This window comes from Agelaius tricolor, unplaced genomic scaffold (assembly GCF_023055355.1).
Source record: "Agelaius tricolor isolate 1412-34295 unplaced genomic scaffold, bAgeTri1.0.p SCAF_16, whole genome shotgun sequence".
NCBI classification, from domain to species: Eukaryota; Metazoa; Chordata; class Aves; order Passeriformes; family Icteridae; genus Agelaius; species Agelaius tricolor.
In genome coordinates, this window is record NW_027269276.1 from 16,059,606 (window position 1) to 16,082,833 (window position 23,228).

General features: G+C 43.4%; 2 protein-coding genes across 4 annotated transcripts in view; one reads left to right on the forward strand and one right to left on the reverse strand.

The window, feature by feature from the left end:
* TMEM266 (transmembrane protein 266) overlaps positions 1 to 2,456 on the forward strand; it is an 84,718-nt gene extending 82,262 nt beyond the window's left edge. For all 3 annotated transcript variants that reach the window (XM_071441767.1, XM_071441769.1, XM_071441768.1), the window contains one exon: positions 1,433 to 2,456. In XM_071441767.1, the coding sequence (XP_071297868.1) occupies positions 1,433 to 1,992 (560 nt within the window). In that variant the 3' untranslated portion in view covers positions 1,993 to 2,456. The remainder of the gene's footprint in view (positions 1 to 1,432) is intronic.
* Positions 2,457 to 2,613: 157 nt separating this feature from the next.
* Positions 2,614 to 23,228, reverse strand: part of ETFA (electron transfer flavoprotein subunit alpha) — a 29,488-nt gene continuing 8,873 nt past the window's right edge. Inside the window, exons 5-12 of the mRNA XM_071441774.1 lie at positions 22,635 to 22,734; positions 21,324 to 21,434; positions 19,864 to 19,965; positions 18,979 to 19,047; positions 17,911 to 17,993; positions 6,941 to 7,006; positions 3,520 to 3,600; positions 2,614 to 2,711 (exon numbers count right to left, since the gene is read on the reverse strand). Coding sequence (XP_071297875.1) covers positions 2,673 to 2,711; positions 3,520 to 3,600; positions 6,941 to 7,006; positions 17,911 to 17,993; positions 18,979 to 19,047; positions 19,864 to 19,965; positions 21,324 to 21,434; positions 22,635 to 22,734 — 651 coding nt within the window. The 3' untranslated portion in view covers positions 2,614 to 2,672. The remainder of the gene's footprint in view (positions 2,712 to 3,519; positions 3,601 to 6,940; positions 7,007 to 17,910; positions 17,994 to 18,978; positions 19,048 to 19,863; positions 19,966 to 21,323; positions 21,435 to 22,634; positions 22,735 to 23,228) is intronic.

A 23,228-nucleotide genomic window follows, 5' to 3' on the forward strand; every position in this document is an offset into this window, starting at 1 on the left:
CATGTATAGGTAAAATATATTCTGTATGTCTCTATAACTGTGTTCCCCAGCCATACACACAGTGAGAAATCTATGTATTTATATTTAAAGGTAAGTATACTTGTGAGTGAAAGCACAGGTGTTTTCTATTTATAGATAATTCTATGTATTTAAAGGGAAAGCATGTATTATTAGTCTATATATTATACGTGTATGCACTGTATCATATATGGACCTCCATATAGTCTAAAGATGTGTATTTAAATAAAATATCAATAAAATATGTCCATGAAGTTCTGGCATGGTCTGCCCAGGGAGTTGGTGGAGTCACCATCCCTGGATGTGTTTAACAAAGCCTGGATGTGGTGCCAGGGTTTAGTTGAGGTGTTTGGGCTGGGTGGACTCGATGATCTTGAAGGTCTCTGCCAGCCTGGTGATTCTTTGATAAATAGCAATGTAAATACAGAGATAGATGGGGTCATCTACAGGTATCATGTTCTACATACATATATATATATATATATATATATATATATATATATATATATATATATATATATATATATATATATATAGCCAATGAATATACATGCAGAGAAGTATGTACACATTTCTGTAGAAAGGTAGAGGGGTTGTATATATTTTATTTAGTGGTAGTAGTGGTAGACAGCTGTCTGCCTTTCAAGGGGACACTGTGTTTTGTGTGTGTATAACAGAAGGTCTGTGTACAATGTATTCCATATGGGGCTCATACAGACATAATTCCTCATCTCTGTATCTACAGGCTCTGTGTATATGAAATGGGGTGGGGAGGGGGTGAGAGCCTCCATCTCTGCACCTGTGTATTGTATGTAATAAATGTGTGTGTTCGTGTATGTATATGCAGGTATGTGGCATTAGGTATGGCTGTGTATCCCAGCATAGATACAGGAGATACATAAAAGGCACGTGTGCCTAAGTTAAAGACTGGCTCAGGAGAGGGGTGCTGTTATTGTGTAGGTATAAATGTGCATTTGTATCTGTAGATGCCTGTGGGGCCACACCCACGTACAGAAGAATGAGTACAATTTTGGGGGGGATTGCATGCTGTGCAGCAGTAGGTAATTCCAGGTATTTAAGGGAGGCACTATGGCCCATAGGTCCCTATTGCCTGTCCATGTACACACTAACTGTATGACTAAAGCTCTAGGGGTTGGTGCATTTACACACACAGATCTAGGCATACAGTGCATCTCTATGAACAAACACAGAGAGCTGGGGATAGAGAAAGGGGCTGCCTTGCTGAGTATCTGTATATGACATATACACGTGTATGGCTCAGAGGGGTCTGTGTGCTACGTGGGTGTCCCGGGTGGCTGTGTGTCCATCACTGTAGGTACAGAGCGTTGCACATGGACTCATTCTCAGCCCCTGCCCACAGGCCTCTCAGCCCCTCTGTGCTCTGTCCCTGCAGACAGCGGAGTCCCCGAGGCCGCCATCTGCGTGGTGACCACGGCCGCCATCGACGTGCACCGGCCCAACATCTCCTCGGAGCTGTTCACGGTGGAGGTGCCGCTGCGCCTGGGCAGCACCGGGACCTCGGCCAGCCTCACGTCGGGCAGTGCCTCTCGCTCCACGGCCAGCTCGGGCACGCGGGGCTGCAGCGAGAGCAGCCCGACCCTGGGCTCGTCCCCGGACTGCAGCGCGGCCTGCGAGGAGCCCCGGGCCGCGATGGCGCCCGCCCGGCAGCGCGCGGTGCAGGAGCTGCTCTCGTCCCTGTCGGAGGAGGCGTGCCTGGCGCAGAAGGGGCTGGATCCCGTCAACCTGAAGCTGCCCAGCCCGGCCGGCTCGGTGGGGGCCAGCCCCGACCTGGGCCACCGGCTCAGCGTCTACAACCGCAGGAACCAGGAGAGCCTTGATGTCTTCCAGCTCAAGCCACTCCTCGACTGCCCCCAGGGTGCCCCAACGATCGAGGAGAAGTACGGGACACTGGGGCCCCCAGAGCCACGGCTGGGCAGGGTTCCCGAGGCATAGAGCCCGCCTGGGGCAATGGGGACTCCTGTGGGGACACGCTCACCACGCTGGCCATGAGGCTGCCACAGCTGAGGTGGCGGTGCTGAAGACACCTGTGGCATCTGCTGCGATGGCCACCAGCCTAGGGCGAGGCCAGCAGCGCCTCTGCTCCCCTGTGCCTGTGTGCACATGACCTACCTGCCCTGCCACCAGCTCTGGGCCAGCTGGGACCTACAGTGGCCACCTGGGAACAATGGACCTTCCAGCAGTCTTAGGGCAGTATGGACCCACAGGGCCTGGAGGGACAAACAGACTGGGCCAGGAACACCGTGGAACTCCCACCGGTCCAGGGCCAGCACGAGCCCCATGGTGCCAGAGGCAGGACAGAGCTGCTGGACAGCTTGGGCCCAGCCTGACCCTGCCCAGGGGCTGAGCGTGACTGGGAGGGGTGTGGAGATGGGAATAAACACTGACAAACACATGCAGCCTCCTGCCTTGTATTGCTCTTGCCTTCTTCTCTTACCTGCTTTCCCTGTCTTGCTTTCTTCCACCCCACCACTCCATGTGCCATGCAACTGATCACCAAAAAAACCCCAACACAAAAAACAACCATCCCAACACCGCAGTGACCGACCCCACCTCTTTCCAGTAAAATCCTTTATTTGCCCTTACTCCACAGTGCCAGGTCCCGTCACCAGCACTCACTTCTTCTTCAGGAGCTTCGTCATCTCCGGCACCGCCTGCAAACACCAGTGCCAGGGTAGAGCATGTTCCCCTCTGACCCCCACAAACTGACCCTGTGCAGTTCCCAGCCCTGCACTTACACTGCCCACCCTCCCACCCAGCACAGCACTCCAGGCTCACAGCACTCCCCACTTCTCTCCTGCTGAATAAAGCCTCTTAATTATTTAAGAGAGCTACATTTCCATTAGGTGGAAATAATGCATTCGTACAAAATTTATTAAGGAAATTGTCTACATGGTGTTTCTTCAGAATGTGACTTTGTCTCTGGCTCACAAAGAGGCCCGTGCTCACCACGGAGCCAGCGGGCATTATTTCAGGAATGGCATTAAGTGCTGGCAGAGTTTCTGCCCATGCCTCCACAGAGCCACTCCCGCCACTCACACGTGTGGCCACACACAGGCACTGGGACAGGGCTGGCTCGGAGCTCCAGAGGGAGCTGCAAGCTCCTCCTGGGCGTCAGTCAGAGAGGCAGCAAGCCCAGGCAGAAATAATCACACCTCCTGCCAACTCTCTACTTCCAAACTTTATGAAGCTTAAAAATACATGCAAGCACCTATGTGTGGTTATTTCCAAAGTGGTTCAACCTCAGGAAACCAGAACTGAGGGAACTGAGGCAGGCTGGCTGTGACACCCCCCAACACAACCTACCTGCAGGGATTTGATTTTAAGCATGCAAATCATGACATCAGAAAGCAAATCTTTAAACAACACCCTCACACAGACATGGTTAACACTCATGGGATTATATTACATAAGCCCCTGTCAGCTCTCCCAAAGTTACCCTTACATGAAGTTTAGCCTCACCTGAAATAAGTCTGCTACCAGTCCATAGTCTGCCACTTGGAAAATTGGAGCTTCTGGATCCTTGTTAATAGCAACAATGGTCTGCAAGGAAAGTTAAAGCACCATATGAAATCTAGATATTGATCATCCTCTGGGGCTGGATTACAGGGCCAGGTCTTAGCCAGGAAATGGGCTATATTTCTCTCCAAGTCCCCAGAAGCAGAAGATTTATCTGGGCATTTAATATTTTTCCATCTCAAAAACAAGCCCCTCCTTCCCTCCACATACATCACAATCCCCCTGAAAAAACCCACAAACCCTTCCTTCCCTGCTCAGCATACACATCTCTTCTATCCTTCCCTGTAGAAAAGCCTAGAAAAAAATTACTACAAAGGATTATCTGCACATTCTAAGCTGCACCACTGCAGAACTAACCTGGAGGCAGCATTTACAACAAGCACAATAAAGCCCTGCCCAAAGGCCTCTGTAGTTACAATGGGACAGCATTCAGTTTGTCACACAGTAGAAAACAGCACAACACATCCCAACACAATGATCCAGAAAACATCTTAACAGTTTAAACCCTGCCCTGCACTGAATCATCCTGAACTGCCTGTGACAGCTCCCAGCAAGATCAGCATGGCTGGGTGTCCCCACCAAAATCTGCAGCAGGCTGGGGGGCCCTCTGCAGAGGAAGGGAAAGGAACCCTGAAGCAAAGCCAGCAGCTCCCAGAAGGAGCCTTTCACCAACCAGGGGCCTGGAGCACAGACTGGGGCAGTGCCAGAGGGACAATGGCTGGGGACAGCTGTGACCCAACAGGCAGCTGAGGCCCTGACTGCCACACCCAGGGAACCACGACTCCCTGCTCTCTTCTACTCCCTCCACTGAAAATCCAACAAAATTAATGGCTTGGGAAGCAGGGGCCTAGTGGCAGTAACTCAAAGAGAAACATTGACAAATCCTGTGATTTTAGGCCCCCAGCAATGTTATTTCTTGGCCATTTGTCCCCTGAGAGTCCCTGCAGAGGACCCCACCACAAACGCAAGCGGGCAGTACCCAGAGCACTGCCCTGCCCTATGGCCAAGGACGTGCAAGTGCTGCAGCAATGCTGCCCTGGAAATGTTCTCCCCAGAGCTCTCCTCTTTTACAATTTACTTCAGTTACCCCTCTTTGCAAATGCAAGGCTCCCAGACAAGCTGCAGTGCAGGGAGCAAATCCAGGCTGTGATCCCTGAGCAAAGCCTTTCTCTGAGCCTTCTGAGGCCCTGCCATTCCTTGAAGAACCATCCACAGGGGCTGATGCTGAAGCCCAGCCAAGGCCAGCACCACAGGGGCTGCCAGCTCTGTCCTTATCACAAAAATAATTAACAAATTGCTTGCAAAACTGTCTGAAGCTTTGGTTTGGCAGCTTAGTCCTTCCTCTGCCTCCTTTAGCTGAAATAACTTCAGTATGATTTGGGTCCCTACCTCATTGCTGACTCGGGTGAGCAGCAAAAGCACCACCCTGCTCACAACAGAACTTTGTGAGTTAAATCTCTGAGTAAGAAAAGACAGGGGAACTCTCATGAGGGAATTAGAAATAAGGAAAGAAAGCAACAACAATTCTTCAGGTCTCCTCAAAAGCTGCATTTTCTACCTTGCTGTAAAAGAACAAATAAATTATACATCTCACTTGGTAGAAAGCATCCAACTGCTTTGGAAAACATATCCTGAAGTGTGCAAGTTCACAATGCCAGATAATTCAGAGTGCTGAGGGAGGACAGGGGACGCTCTAGAGAGCTCCCATGGCTGCAGAATTCTTTGTTTGGGAAAACTGGATCCTCTCCATAACTACCCCACCTAAATGCCTTAGCTGAAAGGAAGACAGAACACATTCCAAATACCAGTAACTAAATCTGAATTTTACAACAGACACATCAGCTTACGCTAAAAAACTCAGATATGGGAGAAGTTGAAGGGTTAAATAAGCATCTCATATCAATGAATTTCTGTCATTATTTGTTATAGCAGAATACCTCAAAATATCAAAGATGCCTTTGGAAAAGCCATAAAAGCAGAGGTTTTGGTGTGACAGTACAGGTTAATATCACTGCTCAGTGTTTTTGTAACAAAAGAAATTCTGGATCTTCAAGTCAGAGGTTCCCAGTGCTGCTGGCAGTCTGAAGTGAGCTAAGGTAGCAGATAAACACAAAGAGGGTGACATCAAGTCCATGCAGCTTCCAATATGCAGTGCTCAGGCAGTGGCTGCTGCTCACCCCACCTGCCCATGTCCTCACTCAGCCAAGGGCAGGGCTGGAGACTGAAGTGCTGCAAACAAAGCTCCAGACAAAGCCACCTGTGGCCCAGCAGAGCCAGAGGAGCCCAGGAGGCCGTGGCAGCAGTGCTGTGCCTGGACTCTCCCTCTGCTGCACTGCAAGCAGGAATGTGGCAGAAACTGAGGCAGTGCTGGTCACCAGAACCCTTGGGAATACACTGCCACAATTCCCACTTCTCAAGAGACACCTCCACCTCTGCCCATCACACACCCTTAACATCTTGAATTTTGGTTGGTTGTTTTTTTCTCCACTGCATCAACTAATGCTAACACCACTCAGGTCCCTGCTTTTAGAAAGCTTATCATTTCCCCCCCAAAATATTTATATAATACATGAGGAAAAAAAATGGTAAGAAAGCAGAAATCATCCTTCCACTCAGGCTGGTTTTGAGGACAATTACCAGTCACAAACTCCCTGGTTAAATACAAGAAACTACCTGAAAAGTTTTGAAGCCCTCCTCCTCAGCTTTATAAACTATTCAAAACTGTGGCTTGGTTAAGTTCATTCTCTGAAAATAGAAATAAAACCACACAGCCTTTTTAAAAAATTTCTCTGGGAGGCAGGACCTCCAGTTTTTGATGTCTGCCATTTGATAGTATCCATCAGCAGGTAACTCTGCTCCTCTTTTCAAACACTGCACTGTGGGCCAAACTGGCAATTCCAATTTTGGATTATTTGCTTTGGCAGCTAATGAGTTAAACCTTTTAAAGTTTTACTGCCATTTTATTGCAGGTTTCCATTTGAATGGCTAAATGCAGGAATGTCAGAGACATCTTTTACTTTATGGAATAGTAAGTTCATAATTCAAATTGTGCATTGTTATGCATGAATTAATATGTCATAGTCTGGAATTAAGGCAAATGGAACTATTGTATAGAATTCAGGCATATGTGCTTGGGGTGGGTTTTTTTTAAACAAAGTCAATTAGCGGCTTCCACTGATCACTGTGGGTTGTAGTGCAAAGGTTTTGCTACTGCATGAGATGTTTTGCCACAGGATCTTTTTTTGTCAAAGTGTTTTAAAGCAGCAAGAAACATGAAAACCATCTAAAGTACTGATGCAAAAGCAAGGGAGTCAGCTCACTTCCTTCCTCAAAAATCTCTTCTAGTGCATCCACCTTCACATACCTTGCTGTCTTTCATTCCAGCCAAGTGTTGGATTGCTCCAGATATTCCCACAGCAATGTAAAGTTCCTAGGAAAAAACAAGAGACAGACATTTTTGGTCTCCATACCACAGACTCACTAAGCTCTCACAAACCTTAACCCTGACAATTACATGCAGCAGTTCTTACATTACAGTAGTTTCCAGTACTAAAGGAGCTGATGGTTGGTTCCCTCCCCACCTGGGGATGCAATGTGACTGCAAAAGGACAATCCCAAAGGAGCAAAGACAGATTAGGGGAAAATAATAAACAAAGTCTGCATCAAAAACATCTGCCATGCTCAGCTAAAGGCCAGGGCAATCCATGTTCTCCACCACCCTGGAGATTCCCAGTGCAAATATTAGGGAAGAGAACCTACAGATGGATAATGCAGCTGCCTGAAGAGCAAAGCAGGGCTCTTCAGAGCCCCTCAGAGCCTTTACCTCAGACAGAATGCTCAAAGCTGAAATGGAGGTGTTAGGCCTTTAAATGTCTCCCTTTAGAGCAGGATAAACCTTTGAGGTTTGGTGCCCTGCACATCTGCAGTTTGTGTTCCTCACCAGCCCTCCCAAAGCCTCCCTGCCCACTCCCACACAGGGTGGGTACAGAGGGCACACCAGCTACACCAAAAGCTCTACATTTTGGGGACCCACTTTTACATCTCCTAAGAGCCTTACAGTCAAAAGAGATTGCAATTTATATATAGGTAAATAAATCTGAGTCAGCTGTTTTATTCACAGCTGAAAACTACTACTTCTCTTTGGGCTGAAAGTCATCCATTCTATCATCCACCCAAAACCAAGGGTATTTCAGGGCCCTGACAGTTCTTCCAGTCAGAGCTGAACTCCTCAGCTAAATAATATTACAGAAGCAAACTAAGGAAAGTACCTTTCACCAACTCATTCAGTAACAGAAAATTAACACATGAATTTAGTTAGGGGCTCCTCTACCAAAAGCAGTCACAAGGTGGTACTTCACATGTGCTTTGAAAAGACACAGCCCCAAATACTAACATAATTTCTCTTTTAAAAATACCAAGGGTATTCCATATCTAAGAAAATATAAATCTAATTTAACTCAAAAAATAATATTGGGAGGCCACAGGGAGGGTAAGAGGATCAAAACCAATCTTAGCACTGTGCAGCTGAAACTGCCTCACAGTTATGTGGCTTTTAGCCTGGCAGAGCCAAGCCCAGCTGTGGGACAGGCACAGAGCTACACAGGAGTGGCAAACCAAGGTGTGCAAACAGACCCACAGAGGCTTCTGCCACACAGGGCTCAAAGTCAGCAATGAAAGAAAAAAATGCTTTCTCTTGTTTCTCCAACCACAGATTCTGCTCACTATGGTTTTGTAAAATAGGAATAGATAAATGAAATTTATGAAGTTCTTCTGTATTCTTATAGAAAAACTCTCTAGCGTAAAAACTGAAGGGGAGGGGAAATAAAGCAGAAACGAAGTATTTCCTATCAAAAAGGCTTCCTTTGAATCATGGAATCTAGTCCATGTCCTTCCACAAAACCACACAGCTGGTGAACACACTCAGAAACTCCTTGGCCTCACAGGCTTTTACCAAGTGGATTACTATTGGAGGTCAATCCATTTTAACCACAGCTGCAGTGTAACCTAATATGTCCACATTAGAACTCATGGTAAGAATGCAATATTTTAATTATACCAAATAAAAGAACAGATGTTACAGGAGAAATTATTCTAACATCATGCTGTCTTTAATACAAGCTCTTTTTAAAGACACATTACTGTAATTTGATTTTTTTTAGAGCAATTCATTAAGTGCCAGTCATCCAGACTACCAGATACTCTTATCAGTCCGCTTAACATTGTGAAGTTCAATCTCTGGAAAGAATCCAGCTAACCAGGAGCCAGATGCCTATGAATATATTCTATTAAAATATCTAGGAAAGACAAGGATGTTTCATTAAAAGGACATTTGTAAATCACCAGGCTTGTCTAAAAGCCCTTATTATGCATCTAGGCCATGGCCTTCCAGGTTATGTGCTCTGGGCTCCCTGGTTCAGACAAGTGGTGCTGCCAGCCAGCTCTAACCCTGACAGGAGATCACCTCAGCAGTGTTTTCATGGAGAGAACACACAGGACAGCAGGTTCTTAGCAACCCTTCTGTGCTGTCAAAGGGACAGGACTGCTTGAATCTTGGTTTTAATCTATTCTGCAGTTCAGTAGGAGGGACCCAAAGGACCCACAATGTCTAAAGCTTCAGGACTGTTCACTGCTGTCCTGAGGAGAATTCAACTGGTCATCCAGAGATGACATAAAGCATTGAGAAATTCAAATCTTTAATTCTTTTCAGAGTAACAACCTTGTTCTGATGCTTTCCCTGAAATAACTTCTGTCAGGCCTTTTGCTGAGTCCTGCCATTGCAGTGTCAGAGTTCCAAGTCCCAGGTCAGGACTGTAGCCCCAGGCCCTGTGGAGCAGGTGAGGAAGGGAAGCAGAAAGGAGCTGGGTAGCCCAGGGCAGTCCCTTGCAGAGGGTGCTGGGCCATGGCAGCACAGGACAGGCTCTGCAAGGAGCTCCTCTGGGCAGGACACCCAGGCAGGCACAGAGCAGATGAACCCAAGGCTGGGTCACACCTCTCAGGAGCCAGATATGGCTTTACACCAATGTCAAGTTCCAGCTTTTTGGAAGCCTGGAAGTTGCTCTAATTACTGCTGCCAGGCAGCTGATCCACAGCCCCCAGCTACAGGCACTTAGAGCAAAGTCCAGGCCATGGAGCAGCATTTGTCAACTCCCCAGAGCTGGGCACAGGCAGATTTCCACTGAAGGGCTGCTGCCAGCACTGTGCCACACGAGAACAGGCAGCAAAACAGCACACACATACTGCAGAGCAAAGGCTTCACAGCACTCTGAACACATGGAGTGCCAAGAGCAACTGAAGTCAAGGAAGTAAACGTTCTGGTGGTATATGGACACGACATCAGCTTAGAAAATGGTCTTGGCTCTCAGTAACTTCATTTCACATAGGAAATACTGTACAAACATCACAGCCATGCCACAAATATTTTTATGAAGTCGCTGGCAGACATCAGCATGGGGAAAGGACAGCAGAGGAGAGAGCTGCTGGCAAGGAGAGCAGATGGAACAGGGAACACACTGCACAGGACACTGAATGCACCAACCAGGCAAGACTCTGCAAGCAGAGCACAGGGAGGCACCATGAGGAGGGACCAACACTCCAGCTGTGCTGCTGGGAGGGCTCAGTACATCAGGAGATGGGAAGCAGCCACGAGGCTTCTCCCAGGCCCACAGCAGCAGCCCCAGGTGTCTCTGGCAGCCCAGAGGCCAAGGGGCTCCATCTGTCCTGCCACATGTCCTGCACAGTGCAGCTGGCAGGCAGGACCCTCACAGAGACCTCCAAGTTTATAAGCACAGACTTACATCACAGCCACCCTAAAAAACCCCCACAACTCCAACTCCCAAACTGATCCTATTCAAAGGCAAGATTCCAAATCAAAAATCCACTTTCTCAGTTGCTAAAGTATTAATCTAGACTTATATTTTTCCAACAGAAATGACTGTAGTATGTCTTAGAGTCATTACATGCTAATCATTAAAATGAAAAAAAAAATCCTCCTTGGCCATTCCCTAAACTCTGTTTCTGCTTCAGACATACCCAATTTATTCACTGGCAGACTTCACATGCACCAATCTGCACATCTGGCCCCAGAATCCATACAGCCAGTTACCTGCTGTTTGGACAAATGCACAGGAGTGCTGCATGTGGATGATTGCAATTACCAAAATACCAATGCAGTTATTTTCCTGTGCATACAGACTCCTGCAATTATTTATAGAATAATTTGTGGCATATGATATTACTTTGTTTATACTTATGAGAATATTTCAATATGCCTTAGGCTGTTAAGGGACATTTGCTCAAGAGAACTACAAGAACAGTTTTTATTTCAACTCCAGAGCCCTTGAATGGTGCTGTGAGAGCCCACAGGGCAGCCACAGGTGCCCATAAGCTGAGGTAGCTACTTTGCAAGCATGCTGTCAACTGCTATTGATTTTTATGACAATTTTTGAATTATGCTGAAAACCTCCAACACACACCAATTTATCATCCTACCAATGGCATGCTTTTAAACAGGCCACTTTAATAAACCCCTCTGGATACACACTATTTTTAAAGGCAGCTCAGATTTTATTTTCTTTGCCAGAGTGAAAGGACAATGAAATTAGAAAGAAATCTTTGTGATCAAAATTGCTTTGTACAAGAGATTCCTTCCAATTACAAGCTATTAGGCCAATAAAATATTTTCTGGCTTGACAGTAGTTCATGCCTGCTCCACTGTACCTCACACACTTCTGCAGGATTGCAGCTTTGGTGCAGCTGAACCCACTCCATGCAGGAAGCACACATCACTAAACCAGAGCCCAACTGCAGCTTCTTTTCCACTTTAAGAACCTTTGATCAGCCAAGCTGTGTAATTACTCTTAAGCATGGCTAGGGTGTCTGCTGGAGTGCAGGGCCATACAGCATTTTTTTCCCTCTCTCTCCAGGGAAAAGCACATCAATTGCTTTCAGCTAAATGCACTCACATATGAATATTTTAGTACAATTTAATGTTTCTGCACCAACCCCAAAGGAGCAGAGCATCAATTTGTGAACATAGTTTTCTTGGAGTTAAAAGCTACACTGGATAATGCAGGATGAAAGGGGTTGTCAATCCTTAGCTTTTTAGCAAGTCAGAGAAAGACAGTCTGTAAATTCAGTCCCAGCTGCATACAAACAGCTCTCTAAAGTTTGCCACCATAAAGCTACTTTTCAACAACAGTGAATTGTCAGAGGAGATATTCCAAAAACAATTTCCCAAGCACAGTTGGTTTTCCCAATGCTATTCCCATCTGCCACCTACCTACCAGCCCCAACCATTTATCCCATGCAAAGTGCACCTGCTGGCCTGTTAATAACACCCACAAACCTGATGGACAAATAACACATTCCTACAAAGCTGAAGAGAGCAGACATTATGTACCATGCTTTTCAAGAGGGAAACTTTGCTATCTCAATATTCCTTTGTATGTGCAACAATGAGGAAGTCATTAAGATCTTATCAAAGAGTAGAACTTTTTTTAAGAAAGTACAATCAAAACAAGAGGAGTGACAATTCTCATGATGCCAAGGGAACTAATTAGTTTGTTCTGTTGTTAGTAATTTTAGGTAAGGGCCAGAGAACAACAAAAAAAAAGAAAAATACTAGAATAAAATATGCCTTGTTTCACTTTCCTTATGCTTCCTCATAATAAGAGTGAAGGGAAACAGCAGATAAGCTAATCTGAACAAGCAAAGGATCCCTAAGAAAATGCTGGGAAGGAAGTAACACTCAAGGACAGTTAGCATTCACTTATTACAAAGAAACAGAAAATACAGGAATGGTGTAAATGATGTGATACTGTGCCTCTCCCTACCTGCTCCTCCCAAAGCAAGATGAATACTACACTAAGTGCCAAAAGCCACTCACTGCAGTCAAAGGGATGCTCAGGAAAATACTAGGGGCACAGAGAGGCTCAGAAAGGATCCCATCCTCTTCTAGAAGAGGGGGAGCAGCAAGAATTCCAGCATTCTTACACAGCTTTGGTGCCTTTCCAGTGAACCAGCATCTCATTCCTCTGTGTCTCAGCTGAAGCTGCACCTCTCCCATGCCTCTTTTCCTCTCATTATTACTGTCAATTCCTGACAGCTGTAAACTGCCTCCCTTGTGAAGTTCCTTCTGTCTCTTACAGCCAGAGAGCTCCTCCAGCACGAAGCTGAAGCAGTGGAGCCAAGCAGTTTCCTCCTGGCCACCACATCAGACCCACACTGAGCTCCCCTCTACCTTGCCCACAGGAGCTTTCTCAGTGCATGCACCCACCTTCTGTGCATCAGGTCACATTCTAGCACAGTCATTTCATCCAGTGGCAGTTATTGCTACATCACACATTTCCTAACTTGTGCCTTCCTGAATCTTCCACCTCAGTTTCTTGCCATCTATTGGTGTTTTGCACCCAATGTTCAAAGTAACAAGACAGCAGCAACTGAACACTTAAAATAAAAAAATAAAATTAAAAAAAGAAAGTACTTTTGCTAGCTAGGAAATCCTACAGCAGAAACTAAGGCAGTTCTAGAGTTAGACCCTGAAAGAACACCAATTTTAGAAGAGTGAAGATTTAAACTCTGCAGAGATTAAACCAGAAGGACACCTTTCAGACAGCAGCTAATCCTTCACAAGGGCAGAGGATAACAAAATACACACACACACTTGCCAAGAAAAGCACCTCTCAGTGTCACTGAGATCTGGCTGCTCTCTGGGGATAAGAAGCTGAGTGTGAGATAATCCCAGTACAAGCCCACCTTCCTTCAAAACCTGAGGGAAGAATACAATTGATCAGAGCAGGCTGCAAGGGCAAGCCTAGGAAAGCATGGACAGTTTGGGCATTCAGGGACAGCAGCTGCAGGGCACTGCAGTGCAGCACTGCCCACCTGCAGCGTGGACACTGCAGAACCCGTGCCCAGGTCCCAGCCATGCCCAGCATCTCCAATTTCCACAGCCCAGCTGGCTCAGGGGCACTGCTGGACCCCAGCAGGGACCCTCAGCCCCCCACTCCTCCTGGCCAGTCCCACAGAAGGCAGCAGAGGTTTAGAGCAGTTCCTTGCCTTTTCTCACAAGTCAGAGTTTATTGTTTGCTTGAATATCAGACAAACTGCACAAGTTCCTGAGAAAGATTACACACTGCTTTGCATGTTAGAAATCTGCTAATTATGCCTTGGGTAAGGAAAGCTAATACTGAACTAATAAATGAAGCGTTCATGTTCCATTTCCAAGTTTTAATTAACTGAAAAAAAACCACTTTTCATCCATCCATCCATCCATCCATCCATCCATCCATCCATCCATCCATCCATCATCCCCACACCTGTTTTGTTTTTCTTTCTTTCTTTATGAGCATGAGAGAAAGAACTGGGAACATTTTTACTGTGGAAGGTAGCACCCCTGACTATTTGAAATTTCTTAGCTAAAAATAGCAGTTACTCTGAGGTAATGGTGGTAGGCTTGATTTCTGTATGGAATTTAGTATTTTCTAAATACTAAATTTTCTGGATATACTTAACTAATATTTAGTTGTAAACACTAATAGGAAGGATATTTTTGTCCAAAACCAGCTAATTTTAACATTCTTACAAGTGCTTTTTCCTTAAACAGAAAATACATACAATACTTAACCTGAGAATCAAATTTCATTTTTCTGCAGAACACCTGCATATAAGAAATAGTAGGAAAAACTGGCTTCTAATTGTAAAAAATATGCTAAAATGGCTGTCACTGATTAAAGACACTGAATATACTAAATTGGTTTTTTTAATTAGGAAGAAAACATTTTATATTTTAATATATCCACTTCTAAAAATTTCCTTCCATCTCATCAAATAATACAAATCAGCCTTCTCTTTCATAATACACAATGTAGGAGCCTCAATCACCTGAAAGCAAGAGGTTAAAAAAAAGGTACTAACAGAAACAAAAATAATACACTGAATATTTTAACAACTGGATTAAAACCGTACAAAAGAAAAATTGCCAAAGATCCAGTCAAACCCAACAATATGCCTAAACACCAACATGATCAAAACCTTGAAGTTTAACAGTCCAAGGCTACTTTGGAAGAGCAGATGTGCTGTGTAGAAGCAGGGCTCAAACAGCCACAAGGTGAAATCTGTGCTCTTTAATTACCTGCATTCTCCCATCACTTCAGTGCAATGAACTCCAGTTGCTCCTGGAGTGGCAGGGTTTGTGTTTAACACCTCAGCCCTTTGGAAAGCTGCTGTGCCTGTGAGTTCCTGCCTTCTGTGAAGCACTGTCTGGGCTGTACTCTCAAAAACTGAAGCCACTCACAGAACTATGAAGGAGCAATGACCAAGGCTACCCTTCCTTCCCCACATGCACAGCTGAAGGAACATGCAGCTCTCTCAGACAGTTCTGTTATGTTCTGACCCAGGGATGAGCACAAACACCCCAGCAGGCACACACAAAGAGCAGCAGAAGCACTCCCCTCTTGCTGAGCTTGGAACTAACCCTTGTCCCTCTGCAGTCTCAAACTGACCCAGTTCCAGAGTCCTGGAAAACAATGCATTCCACTCCTCCTCTGAGACTGGGCAGGCTATTAATAGAGTGCCAGAGCACACTCTGAGATACTTTCCCAGCAGAAGCTGCACAGGAGAACAAGCGTGCCTCAGACTCCAGAGCTTCTTGGATCTGAGACTCTTCCCCTGCTCAAAACCCACACACCCAGAGGGCACACACACACCATGTCAACCCAGAACTGAACACAAAACTCAGCTCTCAGCTGCTCCACCTGCCCAGTGTCCAAAGCTGCTTTGCAATTCCCCAGACAGAATATCAGAGTATCACAAGGTCTCCCTGAACTGAACCGAGCACGGCTCACACAGGGAGAAAGCATCTTCTGAGAGCTGCTAAAATAGCCAGTGTCATCCTGACCTGACCAGAAGAGCTCAGCTCTTCAAGTCAACTCTATTTTCCACTTCCAGCTGAAGTACCAAAAAGATGGTGAAGTAGAATTAGGAATGTTAAATTAAGAATTTGCAGTTTTCAACTGCTTCATATTTAAGATGCCTACCCAACACACAGAAAAATGAAAACCTCTAGTCAGCAACTCTGTGGGCTAAATATCAATTCAACTTGCACTTCCATTACAATTAACATTCCATATTTTCTATATTTCTAAGGCACTGAATGCTATCCTTGCATGTATTTTAAGATCCACACTAAATATCTGAAATTTGAAAGAAGAGTAAAGAAGTACTCAGCACAACCCACTATTTAACAAACACTTGTTAAGAAGTGAGATGAGAGAAAAATGCATCAGCCTGCAGACAAATAGAGCACCACACAAGTGTGCCAGTTCAGATCATTTATGACACCAAATTTAACATTCATTCATTACTCCTGACTAAAGGCTATTTAACAATCCTCTAGAAGAGGACAATGACAACACTGATGTGATCCTGTGATGTGGCTTTATGTTCTTACTACTCTCACAAGTTGCTATGGGCCATCTGTGGCAAAATACAGCATTGTATCATCATCAAAAACCAGCCTTTTTTGTTTCAACATAATTGTTTATATGCCCTTGACTCTGGAAAGAATGTTCATTGTTGAGCCTTAATACACAAACCAGAGCTGAGCTGTCTTCAAATTAATATTCTCCACCTCATTAATGGATATTTAGGTAGAGAAGAACTAAGGATAGTTAGTCCCATCTCATGCCCTTTCAAAATACACATTTTAAATGACACTTAGCTTATACCCTGGTAAGCAGAGAGAGTTGGGGTTGCATTTATGATCCACAGAACCTCCCAATTTCCTTACACAGCAGAGGTTAATATCACTGCTATCAAGATTTTGGAATGACCTTAATCTTATCAATAGGTCTGCTTCTCAGAAGGAGTGTTTTGTAGCAGTTGTTTATCACATAGATTTACAGGTTTAAACACTACCATGTCTGTGAATAGCTCAACTCAGGCCTACAGGGTCAGCATCAGATGGCCTCTGATGAGGACTTCCAAAAAAGTAGCAAACATCCCTATCCACAACTCAAGACAGAAGAAATCAGAAGCATGGAACATCTTGTTCCATGAAAATCAAGAAAATCCAGCAGACAGAGCTGACAACAGAATCACAATTTCCTGTCTTTGACATCAAAGTATTACTCTATCCTGCTGGATTTATTACTAGAAAAATAATGGTCATGGTTTCAATTGCTTAAATTTGCAGCAAGGGCAAAGGCAAAATATTTCAGGATCCTATCAAGGTTTTGAACATGCATGGCTTTTTAGTATTATTTAAATTGTTGTGATTTGGTAAATGCAGCAATTGAAATACAATGAGTTTTCCTACTAAGTTTCAGCTCTGTCTTCCCTTCTGGTCTCATTAAGCCACTAACAAGTAAAAAGCTGCTCCTGGGTGCCTTCTGTGCCATACACAAAGAGCTGCTTACTGAGAGGCAAAACCTTTACTCCAGTAAAGGAGCTCAGGGTACCCCTGACAGACCTTCACATCTCTGCCCCACCAGGTGAGCTACACTTGTACCTTCCTGTTCACAAACACCCAAATGTGCTACACTTGTACCTTCCTGTTCACAAACACCCAAATGTGCTACACTTGTACCTTCCTGTTCACAAACACTCAAATGTGCTACATCTGGCTGGCTGCAGCTTTTCTTGCATGTCCTCAGGTCATAAAGAACAATGAAAGAAGTCTCAGACTTCTCCAGGACAGAAAGGCCCACACAGACACAAAAATCAGTTCCCTGTGATAAAGGGATGCAGAAATAGCAGAAAAATATGTGCAGCATGCTATTGCCCAATACTGAGCCATTCAGAGAACGTCCTTGGTATTCTACAGCAGCCAGTCTGCAGATTATTCCTTTCTTAAATTTCTTGCACTTTCATTTCTTACAAAAATTTTGCTTTGACTGTACTGCAATAATTCAGTGACAGTTACTAAAAGTTTCTTAATAATCATCACCTGAAAAACCCCAGAACACCCAATTGCAAGAGATCAAGGCATGGACTGATGTAATTTTGAGTTTACATCATTAATGACATCTCTTAGCATATCAATGCCAGCTGCTAGGAAGCTAAGGAAGGTTCAGGCAGCTATGAAAGAATGCAGCATGCAAACCCCTGACAAAGCTGGGTTAGAACACATCCCATTCACCCAAAGCACAGGTTCCCATTCCAGCTTGCTTCTGTCATTTTGTAAACGCATCATCAAGTGACAGCATCACAGTGGGCACACTGATGCTCCTGTCAGGCCTGGAATTAAGACTCAGCTCATCTCTAAGTGCTTGCTCTGAAGGAAATGCATGCTAGAAACCATCCCAGCCCTAGGATGAGAGATACTTCCATACTTACTGGTGCTACTATTTTGCCCGTCTGTCCGACCTGCAAGTCATTAGGAACAAAGCCAGCATCAACAGCTGCACGGGAAGCTCCAACTGGTTGAAAGAAAATATTTTCAATGTTTTCTTTTAAAATACTTGCAAGCCAAATTTATATCACCATAAAAGCCCATGTATTTTACTGAAGAGTCCCACACTCTAAGGGCACATATTTAAAAACCTCCCTCTTAAAAGCTCTTATGGTAATCCCTCTCTATACCACTAGCTAAAAACATCCAAATACTAAGTGCTAATGCACTTCATAAGCAACAGGAAATCCCTACTCCCAGCCCAAAGGGCCATATATTTAAACCAAGGATTTCAATCTGGCATATTTCCATGATTTTTTTTCTTGTTGCTTTGTCAAAAGAAGATTTTCCCATAAATGCCTTCCCAAAATGTTCCTTCAAGTCTGAATGCAACATATGTGCTATCTTGTATTGCTGTGAATCTCAAAAATCAGGCGTGGTAAAGAAAAATATCACAGTAAACTCAAAAATTCCATATGGACATTTAGTTAGCAAAAACACCACTTTAAAAACAACCCAATCATGTGAATGCTAAAATTAATGGAATTAAAACATTAGAGCAAACAGTTTCTCCTTCTTTCCCAGCCTTTACAGAAAAAACTTCACTGAGATATTGTATATAGTTGATTTTCTCCTGTTAATACAAAAGCACAGCTAAAGGGCAGAGCCACTCAAACTACAACAATGTGAATGGGATTCTGTATAGAAGCACTAGAAAAGGATGTATGCAGAGAGTATTAGCTCTTCAAAATGAGCTATGACAGCTTCACTTTTTGTTTGCAAGCTTCTGTTCTGGAGATTTGAGAAGCACAGGGAATATTACAGGTTAATATTTTGCTTCATACACAGGCATTTAAGTATTATTGACCAAACTTTATCTATTACTAAACTAAGAGCATTTTAACCATTTGATAGAGATATGAAAATAAAAGACTTAAGATGAATTCTGGTTTTAATGTGACCTGTTTAAATATAATAAACAGGGTTAAAAAAAAGGAGGAAAACAAGTTTACCTGCAGCATGCAACTGATCCGCAAGTTCGTACAACAACTTAAAATTTTCACCACTCTTCAAGCCCCTCCCTTAAAAGTTAAGAACAAAAGAAGATCAAAAAAGAAGAACACATTTTTTTAAGATTTTTTTTTTGGCCTATGTAAACTTTCTGTATGAATATTAGCATTTGCAAAGACTCAAAGATATGGCTGCACAAGGTATTTCTGGATACATTACTAACCAGTATTTAATATTTGGAGATTTAGCTTTTGTCTTTGCCATTAGTATTTCATATGTATAAACCAACACCACTCTGTCTTGTTTACTTCCTGAACACAGCACCATCAAGGTCATTCTCCAACACCAGGGAAACAGAATTTTTTTAACTAATTTGTGCTCCCTCTGCTGGCTTCAGGAACAAAACACTGTAGTGGGATTAGTAAGAAATCATTTTGGCTGTAGGCATACAGTAAAAATCACAGTCCATCACTTGATACCTAAGGAGCAGAATACAATCAATACACATTTTAAAATCATTAAGGTCATTACATAATAATATTCAGACTGACTGAAATTATCAGCAGTAATTTTGATACATGATAAATTTTGATACATGAAAAAACATGATAAATTTCCATCTAAAAAACAATTCATATTGCTAAAATTTTAAAGAGGCTCATCAAATATGAAAATGTTCTAACAAAGCCTCCCAGCATATGCTAAATTCATGTATTACCTCTTTACACAATATACACGTTGGGTGCTTCCCCAGTAGCTCTCATGGAGTATTTGAGAATTACATCAGAATTTCTTTTTTTTCCTAATGTATCCCATTACAGACATGATTTACCAAGAGGTCCCATCGGTGCAGTGCAGCATCAGTCAGTTTCTCTGTGATCACTCACCCCCTGACACCACCACCTTGGCACTGGTGAGCTCCGGCCGGTCGCTCTTTGTCAGCTTCTGCTCGATCCACTCCGAGATCCCCACGGGCGGCGGGGGCGTCACTACATCCACCACATCAGCAAACCCCACAAGGAAAGGAAAAGGCATGTGTTTGCAAGCTGAAACCTGAGCTCAAGCTTGGATTTTCAAGCTGAAACCTGAGCTCAAGCCCAATTCAGAGTTCTTCTAGAACCAATTCTGCTGTGAGCTTTTGCAGTTGCTGCTGGCACTGAGGAATGAGCCTCATTCACCACCTGTGTTCAGGGAACTACAGTACAGACTGAACCACGAGGAATTCTGTTGTGTTCAGGGAACTACAGTCCAAACTGCACCACGAGGAATTCTGTTGTGTTCAGGGAACTACAGTCCAAACTGCACCACGAGGAATTCTGTTGTGTTCAGGGAACTACAGTACCAACTGCACCAGAAGGAATTCTGTTGTGTTCAGGGAACTACAGTACCAACTGCACCAGAAGGAATTCTGTTGTGTTCAGGGAACTACAGTACCAACTGCACCCCAAGGAATCCTGCTCTACAGGTGCCACACACTGATACCAACCCAGCACAACAAGTGTGAGCCTCAGTGTCACAGGCAGACAAGTCCAGCAGCACAACACACTCACTCAGGAACGTTTGACTCCTGCCACCCACAGATGTCAGGAAATACAGGATGGGTCACAGGCAAGGACTAAGCCACCAAACAAAAAGGCTCACAGTGAAAAACAGCAGAGGTCACCAAAATGGAACGGATTACCCAGAGTAGTTGTGAAGTCTCCACCTGTGGATGTTCTCAAAGCCTGACTGGCCACAGTCCTGGGCAACCTGCTCCATGGGGCTGGACTAGATGATCTCTAGAGATCCCTTCCAACCTCAATTACTTTGTCATTCTTGACTGGATTTCTCAATTATCCAAGCTACACTGGCTTCATTAAATTGTAAATTGAACTGATATGGTTAAAACTGATCTAAAACTCTCTATTCTCAAATCAATTTAAACTGCCACTAATTTAGCTTGATGATGTAATGACCGATCTCAATTGCAGTATGATTAAACCAAAACTTCTATTTTTGCTCAGTCTTGTTTTGAAAACCAATCTGGTTATTCAAACAGCTATGACTTGTCCTTCCTTAAAGTTTCAAGACTGCAGTGGCAGACGTTTAGGCAGTGAGTGGAACAAGCAGGGATTTCAGCACAGATCATCTCCATTTCTGGCCAAAGAAAAGGAAGTAACTGTGCAGATAATCTCTATCTTCTCTTATCAGACATCACTAAAAAGTGCAAGCACCTGTGATTAAAAATACAAAGCCTACATGGTGACAATCACTTTGCTCTGACAAATCCTTCTACAAAACATCACCAGGCAGTGAGCAAAACGAACTCTATTGAACAAAACAACAGCAGCCCAGAACAAATACTCACACTTTTCTACACTGGCACTGCCACCACTCGCTGGTGCAGCCTCAAATGAAGTTCCCCGTACAGTAAACACTTTGACTGCTTCATCACACTGCACAGTGCAGATAATATTTCCTAAAAAAAGGGACATTAAAAATTTAAAGATTATCAGACATATTATGCTTTAAAAAAAAACCCCAAAAATTAATATCAAAACCACATTAGCAGTTGTACTAGAATATGGAACATCCACCAAGGTAGTTCCCAAAAATGCAGTTTTAGATGACTAAATCTTAGCACTTAATAAATAGAGATTAAAAATACTTTCACTGATGTTTTAGCCCTGTGTTTCTAAAGTATAAATACAAATCCTCTATTTTTAAAGGATACAAAGCATTCAAATCATCTCTTATGAATGAGATTTTAAATTTCAGAAGGGATGAAAAAACAACTTTGAAAATGCCATTTTTACACATAAAGAATGTCTATAATTCAAAGTAGACCTTTTATCCTGTTGCATGAATTCATCAGAACTGAAGACAATGAGGCCTCCCCCATGTATCTGTGGGACTGTGTTTCTCTCTATAATATAATACAATACTTCACACTGGAGGCTACAGGGAATGCTAAAAGAAAAATTGCTGCAACATTCATAAACATTCAACTATTCATAAACAAAGTCATCTCGAAACTGTGAATTACTGGAAAGTAACTTAAAGTGCAGCACTAAACCACATTCCAGGAGCATAAGTCAAAATGTAATACCCTGCTGGTACATGTGGTACAACTTTACAGTAAAATTAAGAAACACAAGCTAATAAACTAATATCTAAAATAAAACACAGTGTCAGCCAAGCATTAGAGAAACAAGACTGAAAAAATAATTACAAATTAAGGTAATTAAATATTAGAAATAATTCATTCAATGTCTTCGTAATTAGAAAAAATAACCCTGTGGTATCTTAAATCAGAGCTAATGCTAGTCCTATTAAATAAAGCTGGACAATTAACCTGATGTCTTATGCTTTCCAGAACCTGATCAGAAGGGCATTAACAAACACAGGACATGGAAAGGATGGGATCAAATTCTGTTCCTTAAGGTGACAGACATGGGTCTGACATGCTTCCACCAAAGCCCTTGGAATTACCTCCTTTCTCACACAGGGAGCATCCTGTCCATCCCCAGGCTTCATTTTTTATGAATTACAGCAATTGAGATTGTAAAGGGAAAATTCCTATCATATTCCAAGGTTTTAACATTAGGATCATGTAGAAAAATTAGCACTACTGGGTTCTTCATTGGACAAATACCACAGAGCTTTTGTGATTACCCACCTGCATAGATAGTTCTCACAAAAGTATCTGGGGACTTAATTTCAATAATGTCAGAAACAGGGGCAACATCAAGCTTGCCAGCCACTCTGGGAATAAGATTCTAGAAATTAAGAGATGAAAAGTTAGCAAAGTAAGCTAACTAAAATGTCCACAGTCAGTAAAAGAACACTGCTGACCTGATTTCGTATAATGCTGTCTCTGAGACATATAGAACTAAGATTTTTGAAGGGCTACTCATGTAGCCTTAGCAGCCAAATAAAACCCCATTACTGTAATAACATTAGACATTTTATGAGACTTACTGTAAGTAAACCCGTAATTCAATATCTTAAATTAGGAGACTTATTTGCTTCAAATATTCTAAAACTGAATATAGATGCCACTTACTCAGAAAATTGACAGTTATGGATTGTTGAGCTCTTGGCACTTCAAAGGAAAAAAAAAATGGTGCTTTTGGAAGTTAGATGCCAGAAATTATAGGAAAAAAACCCTGCACTCTTCCCTCCAGAGCAAAACAAAAAATTAAATTTAGTATTAAAGTGTATATTCTCTTGCTCCAAAACTTACTCTAGAAAATTACTTAGCACCTTTAGG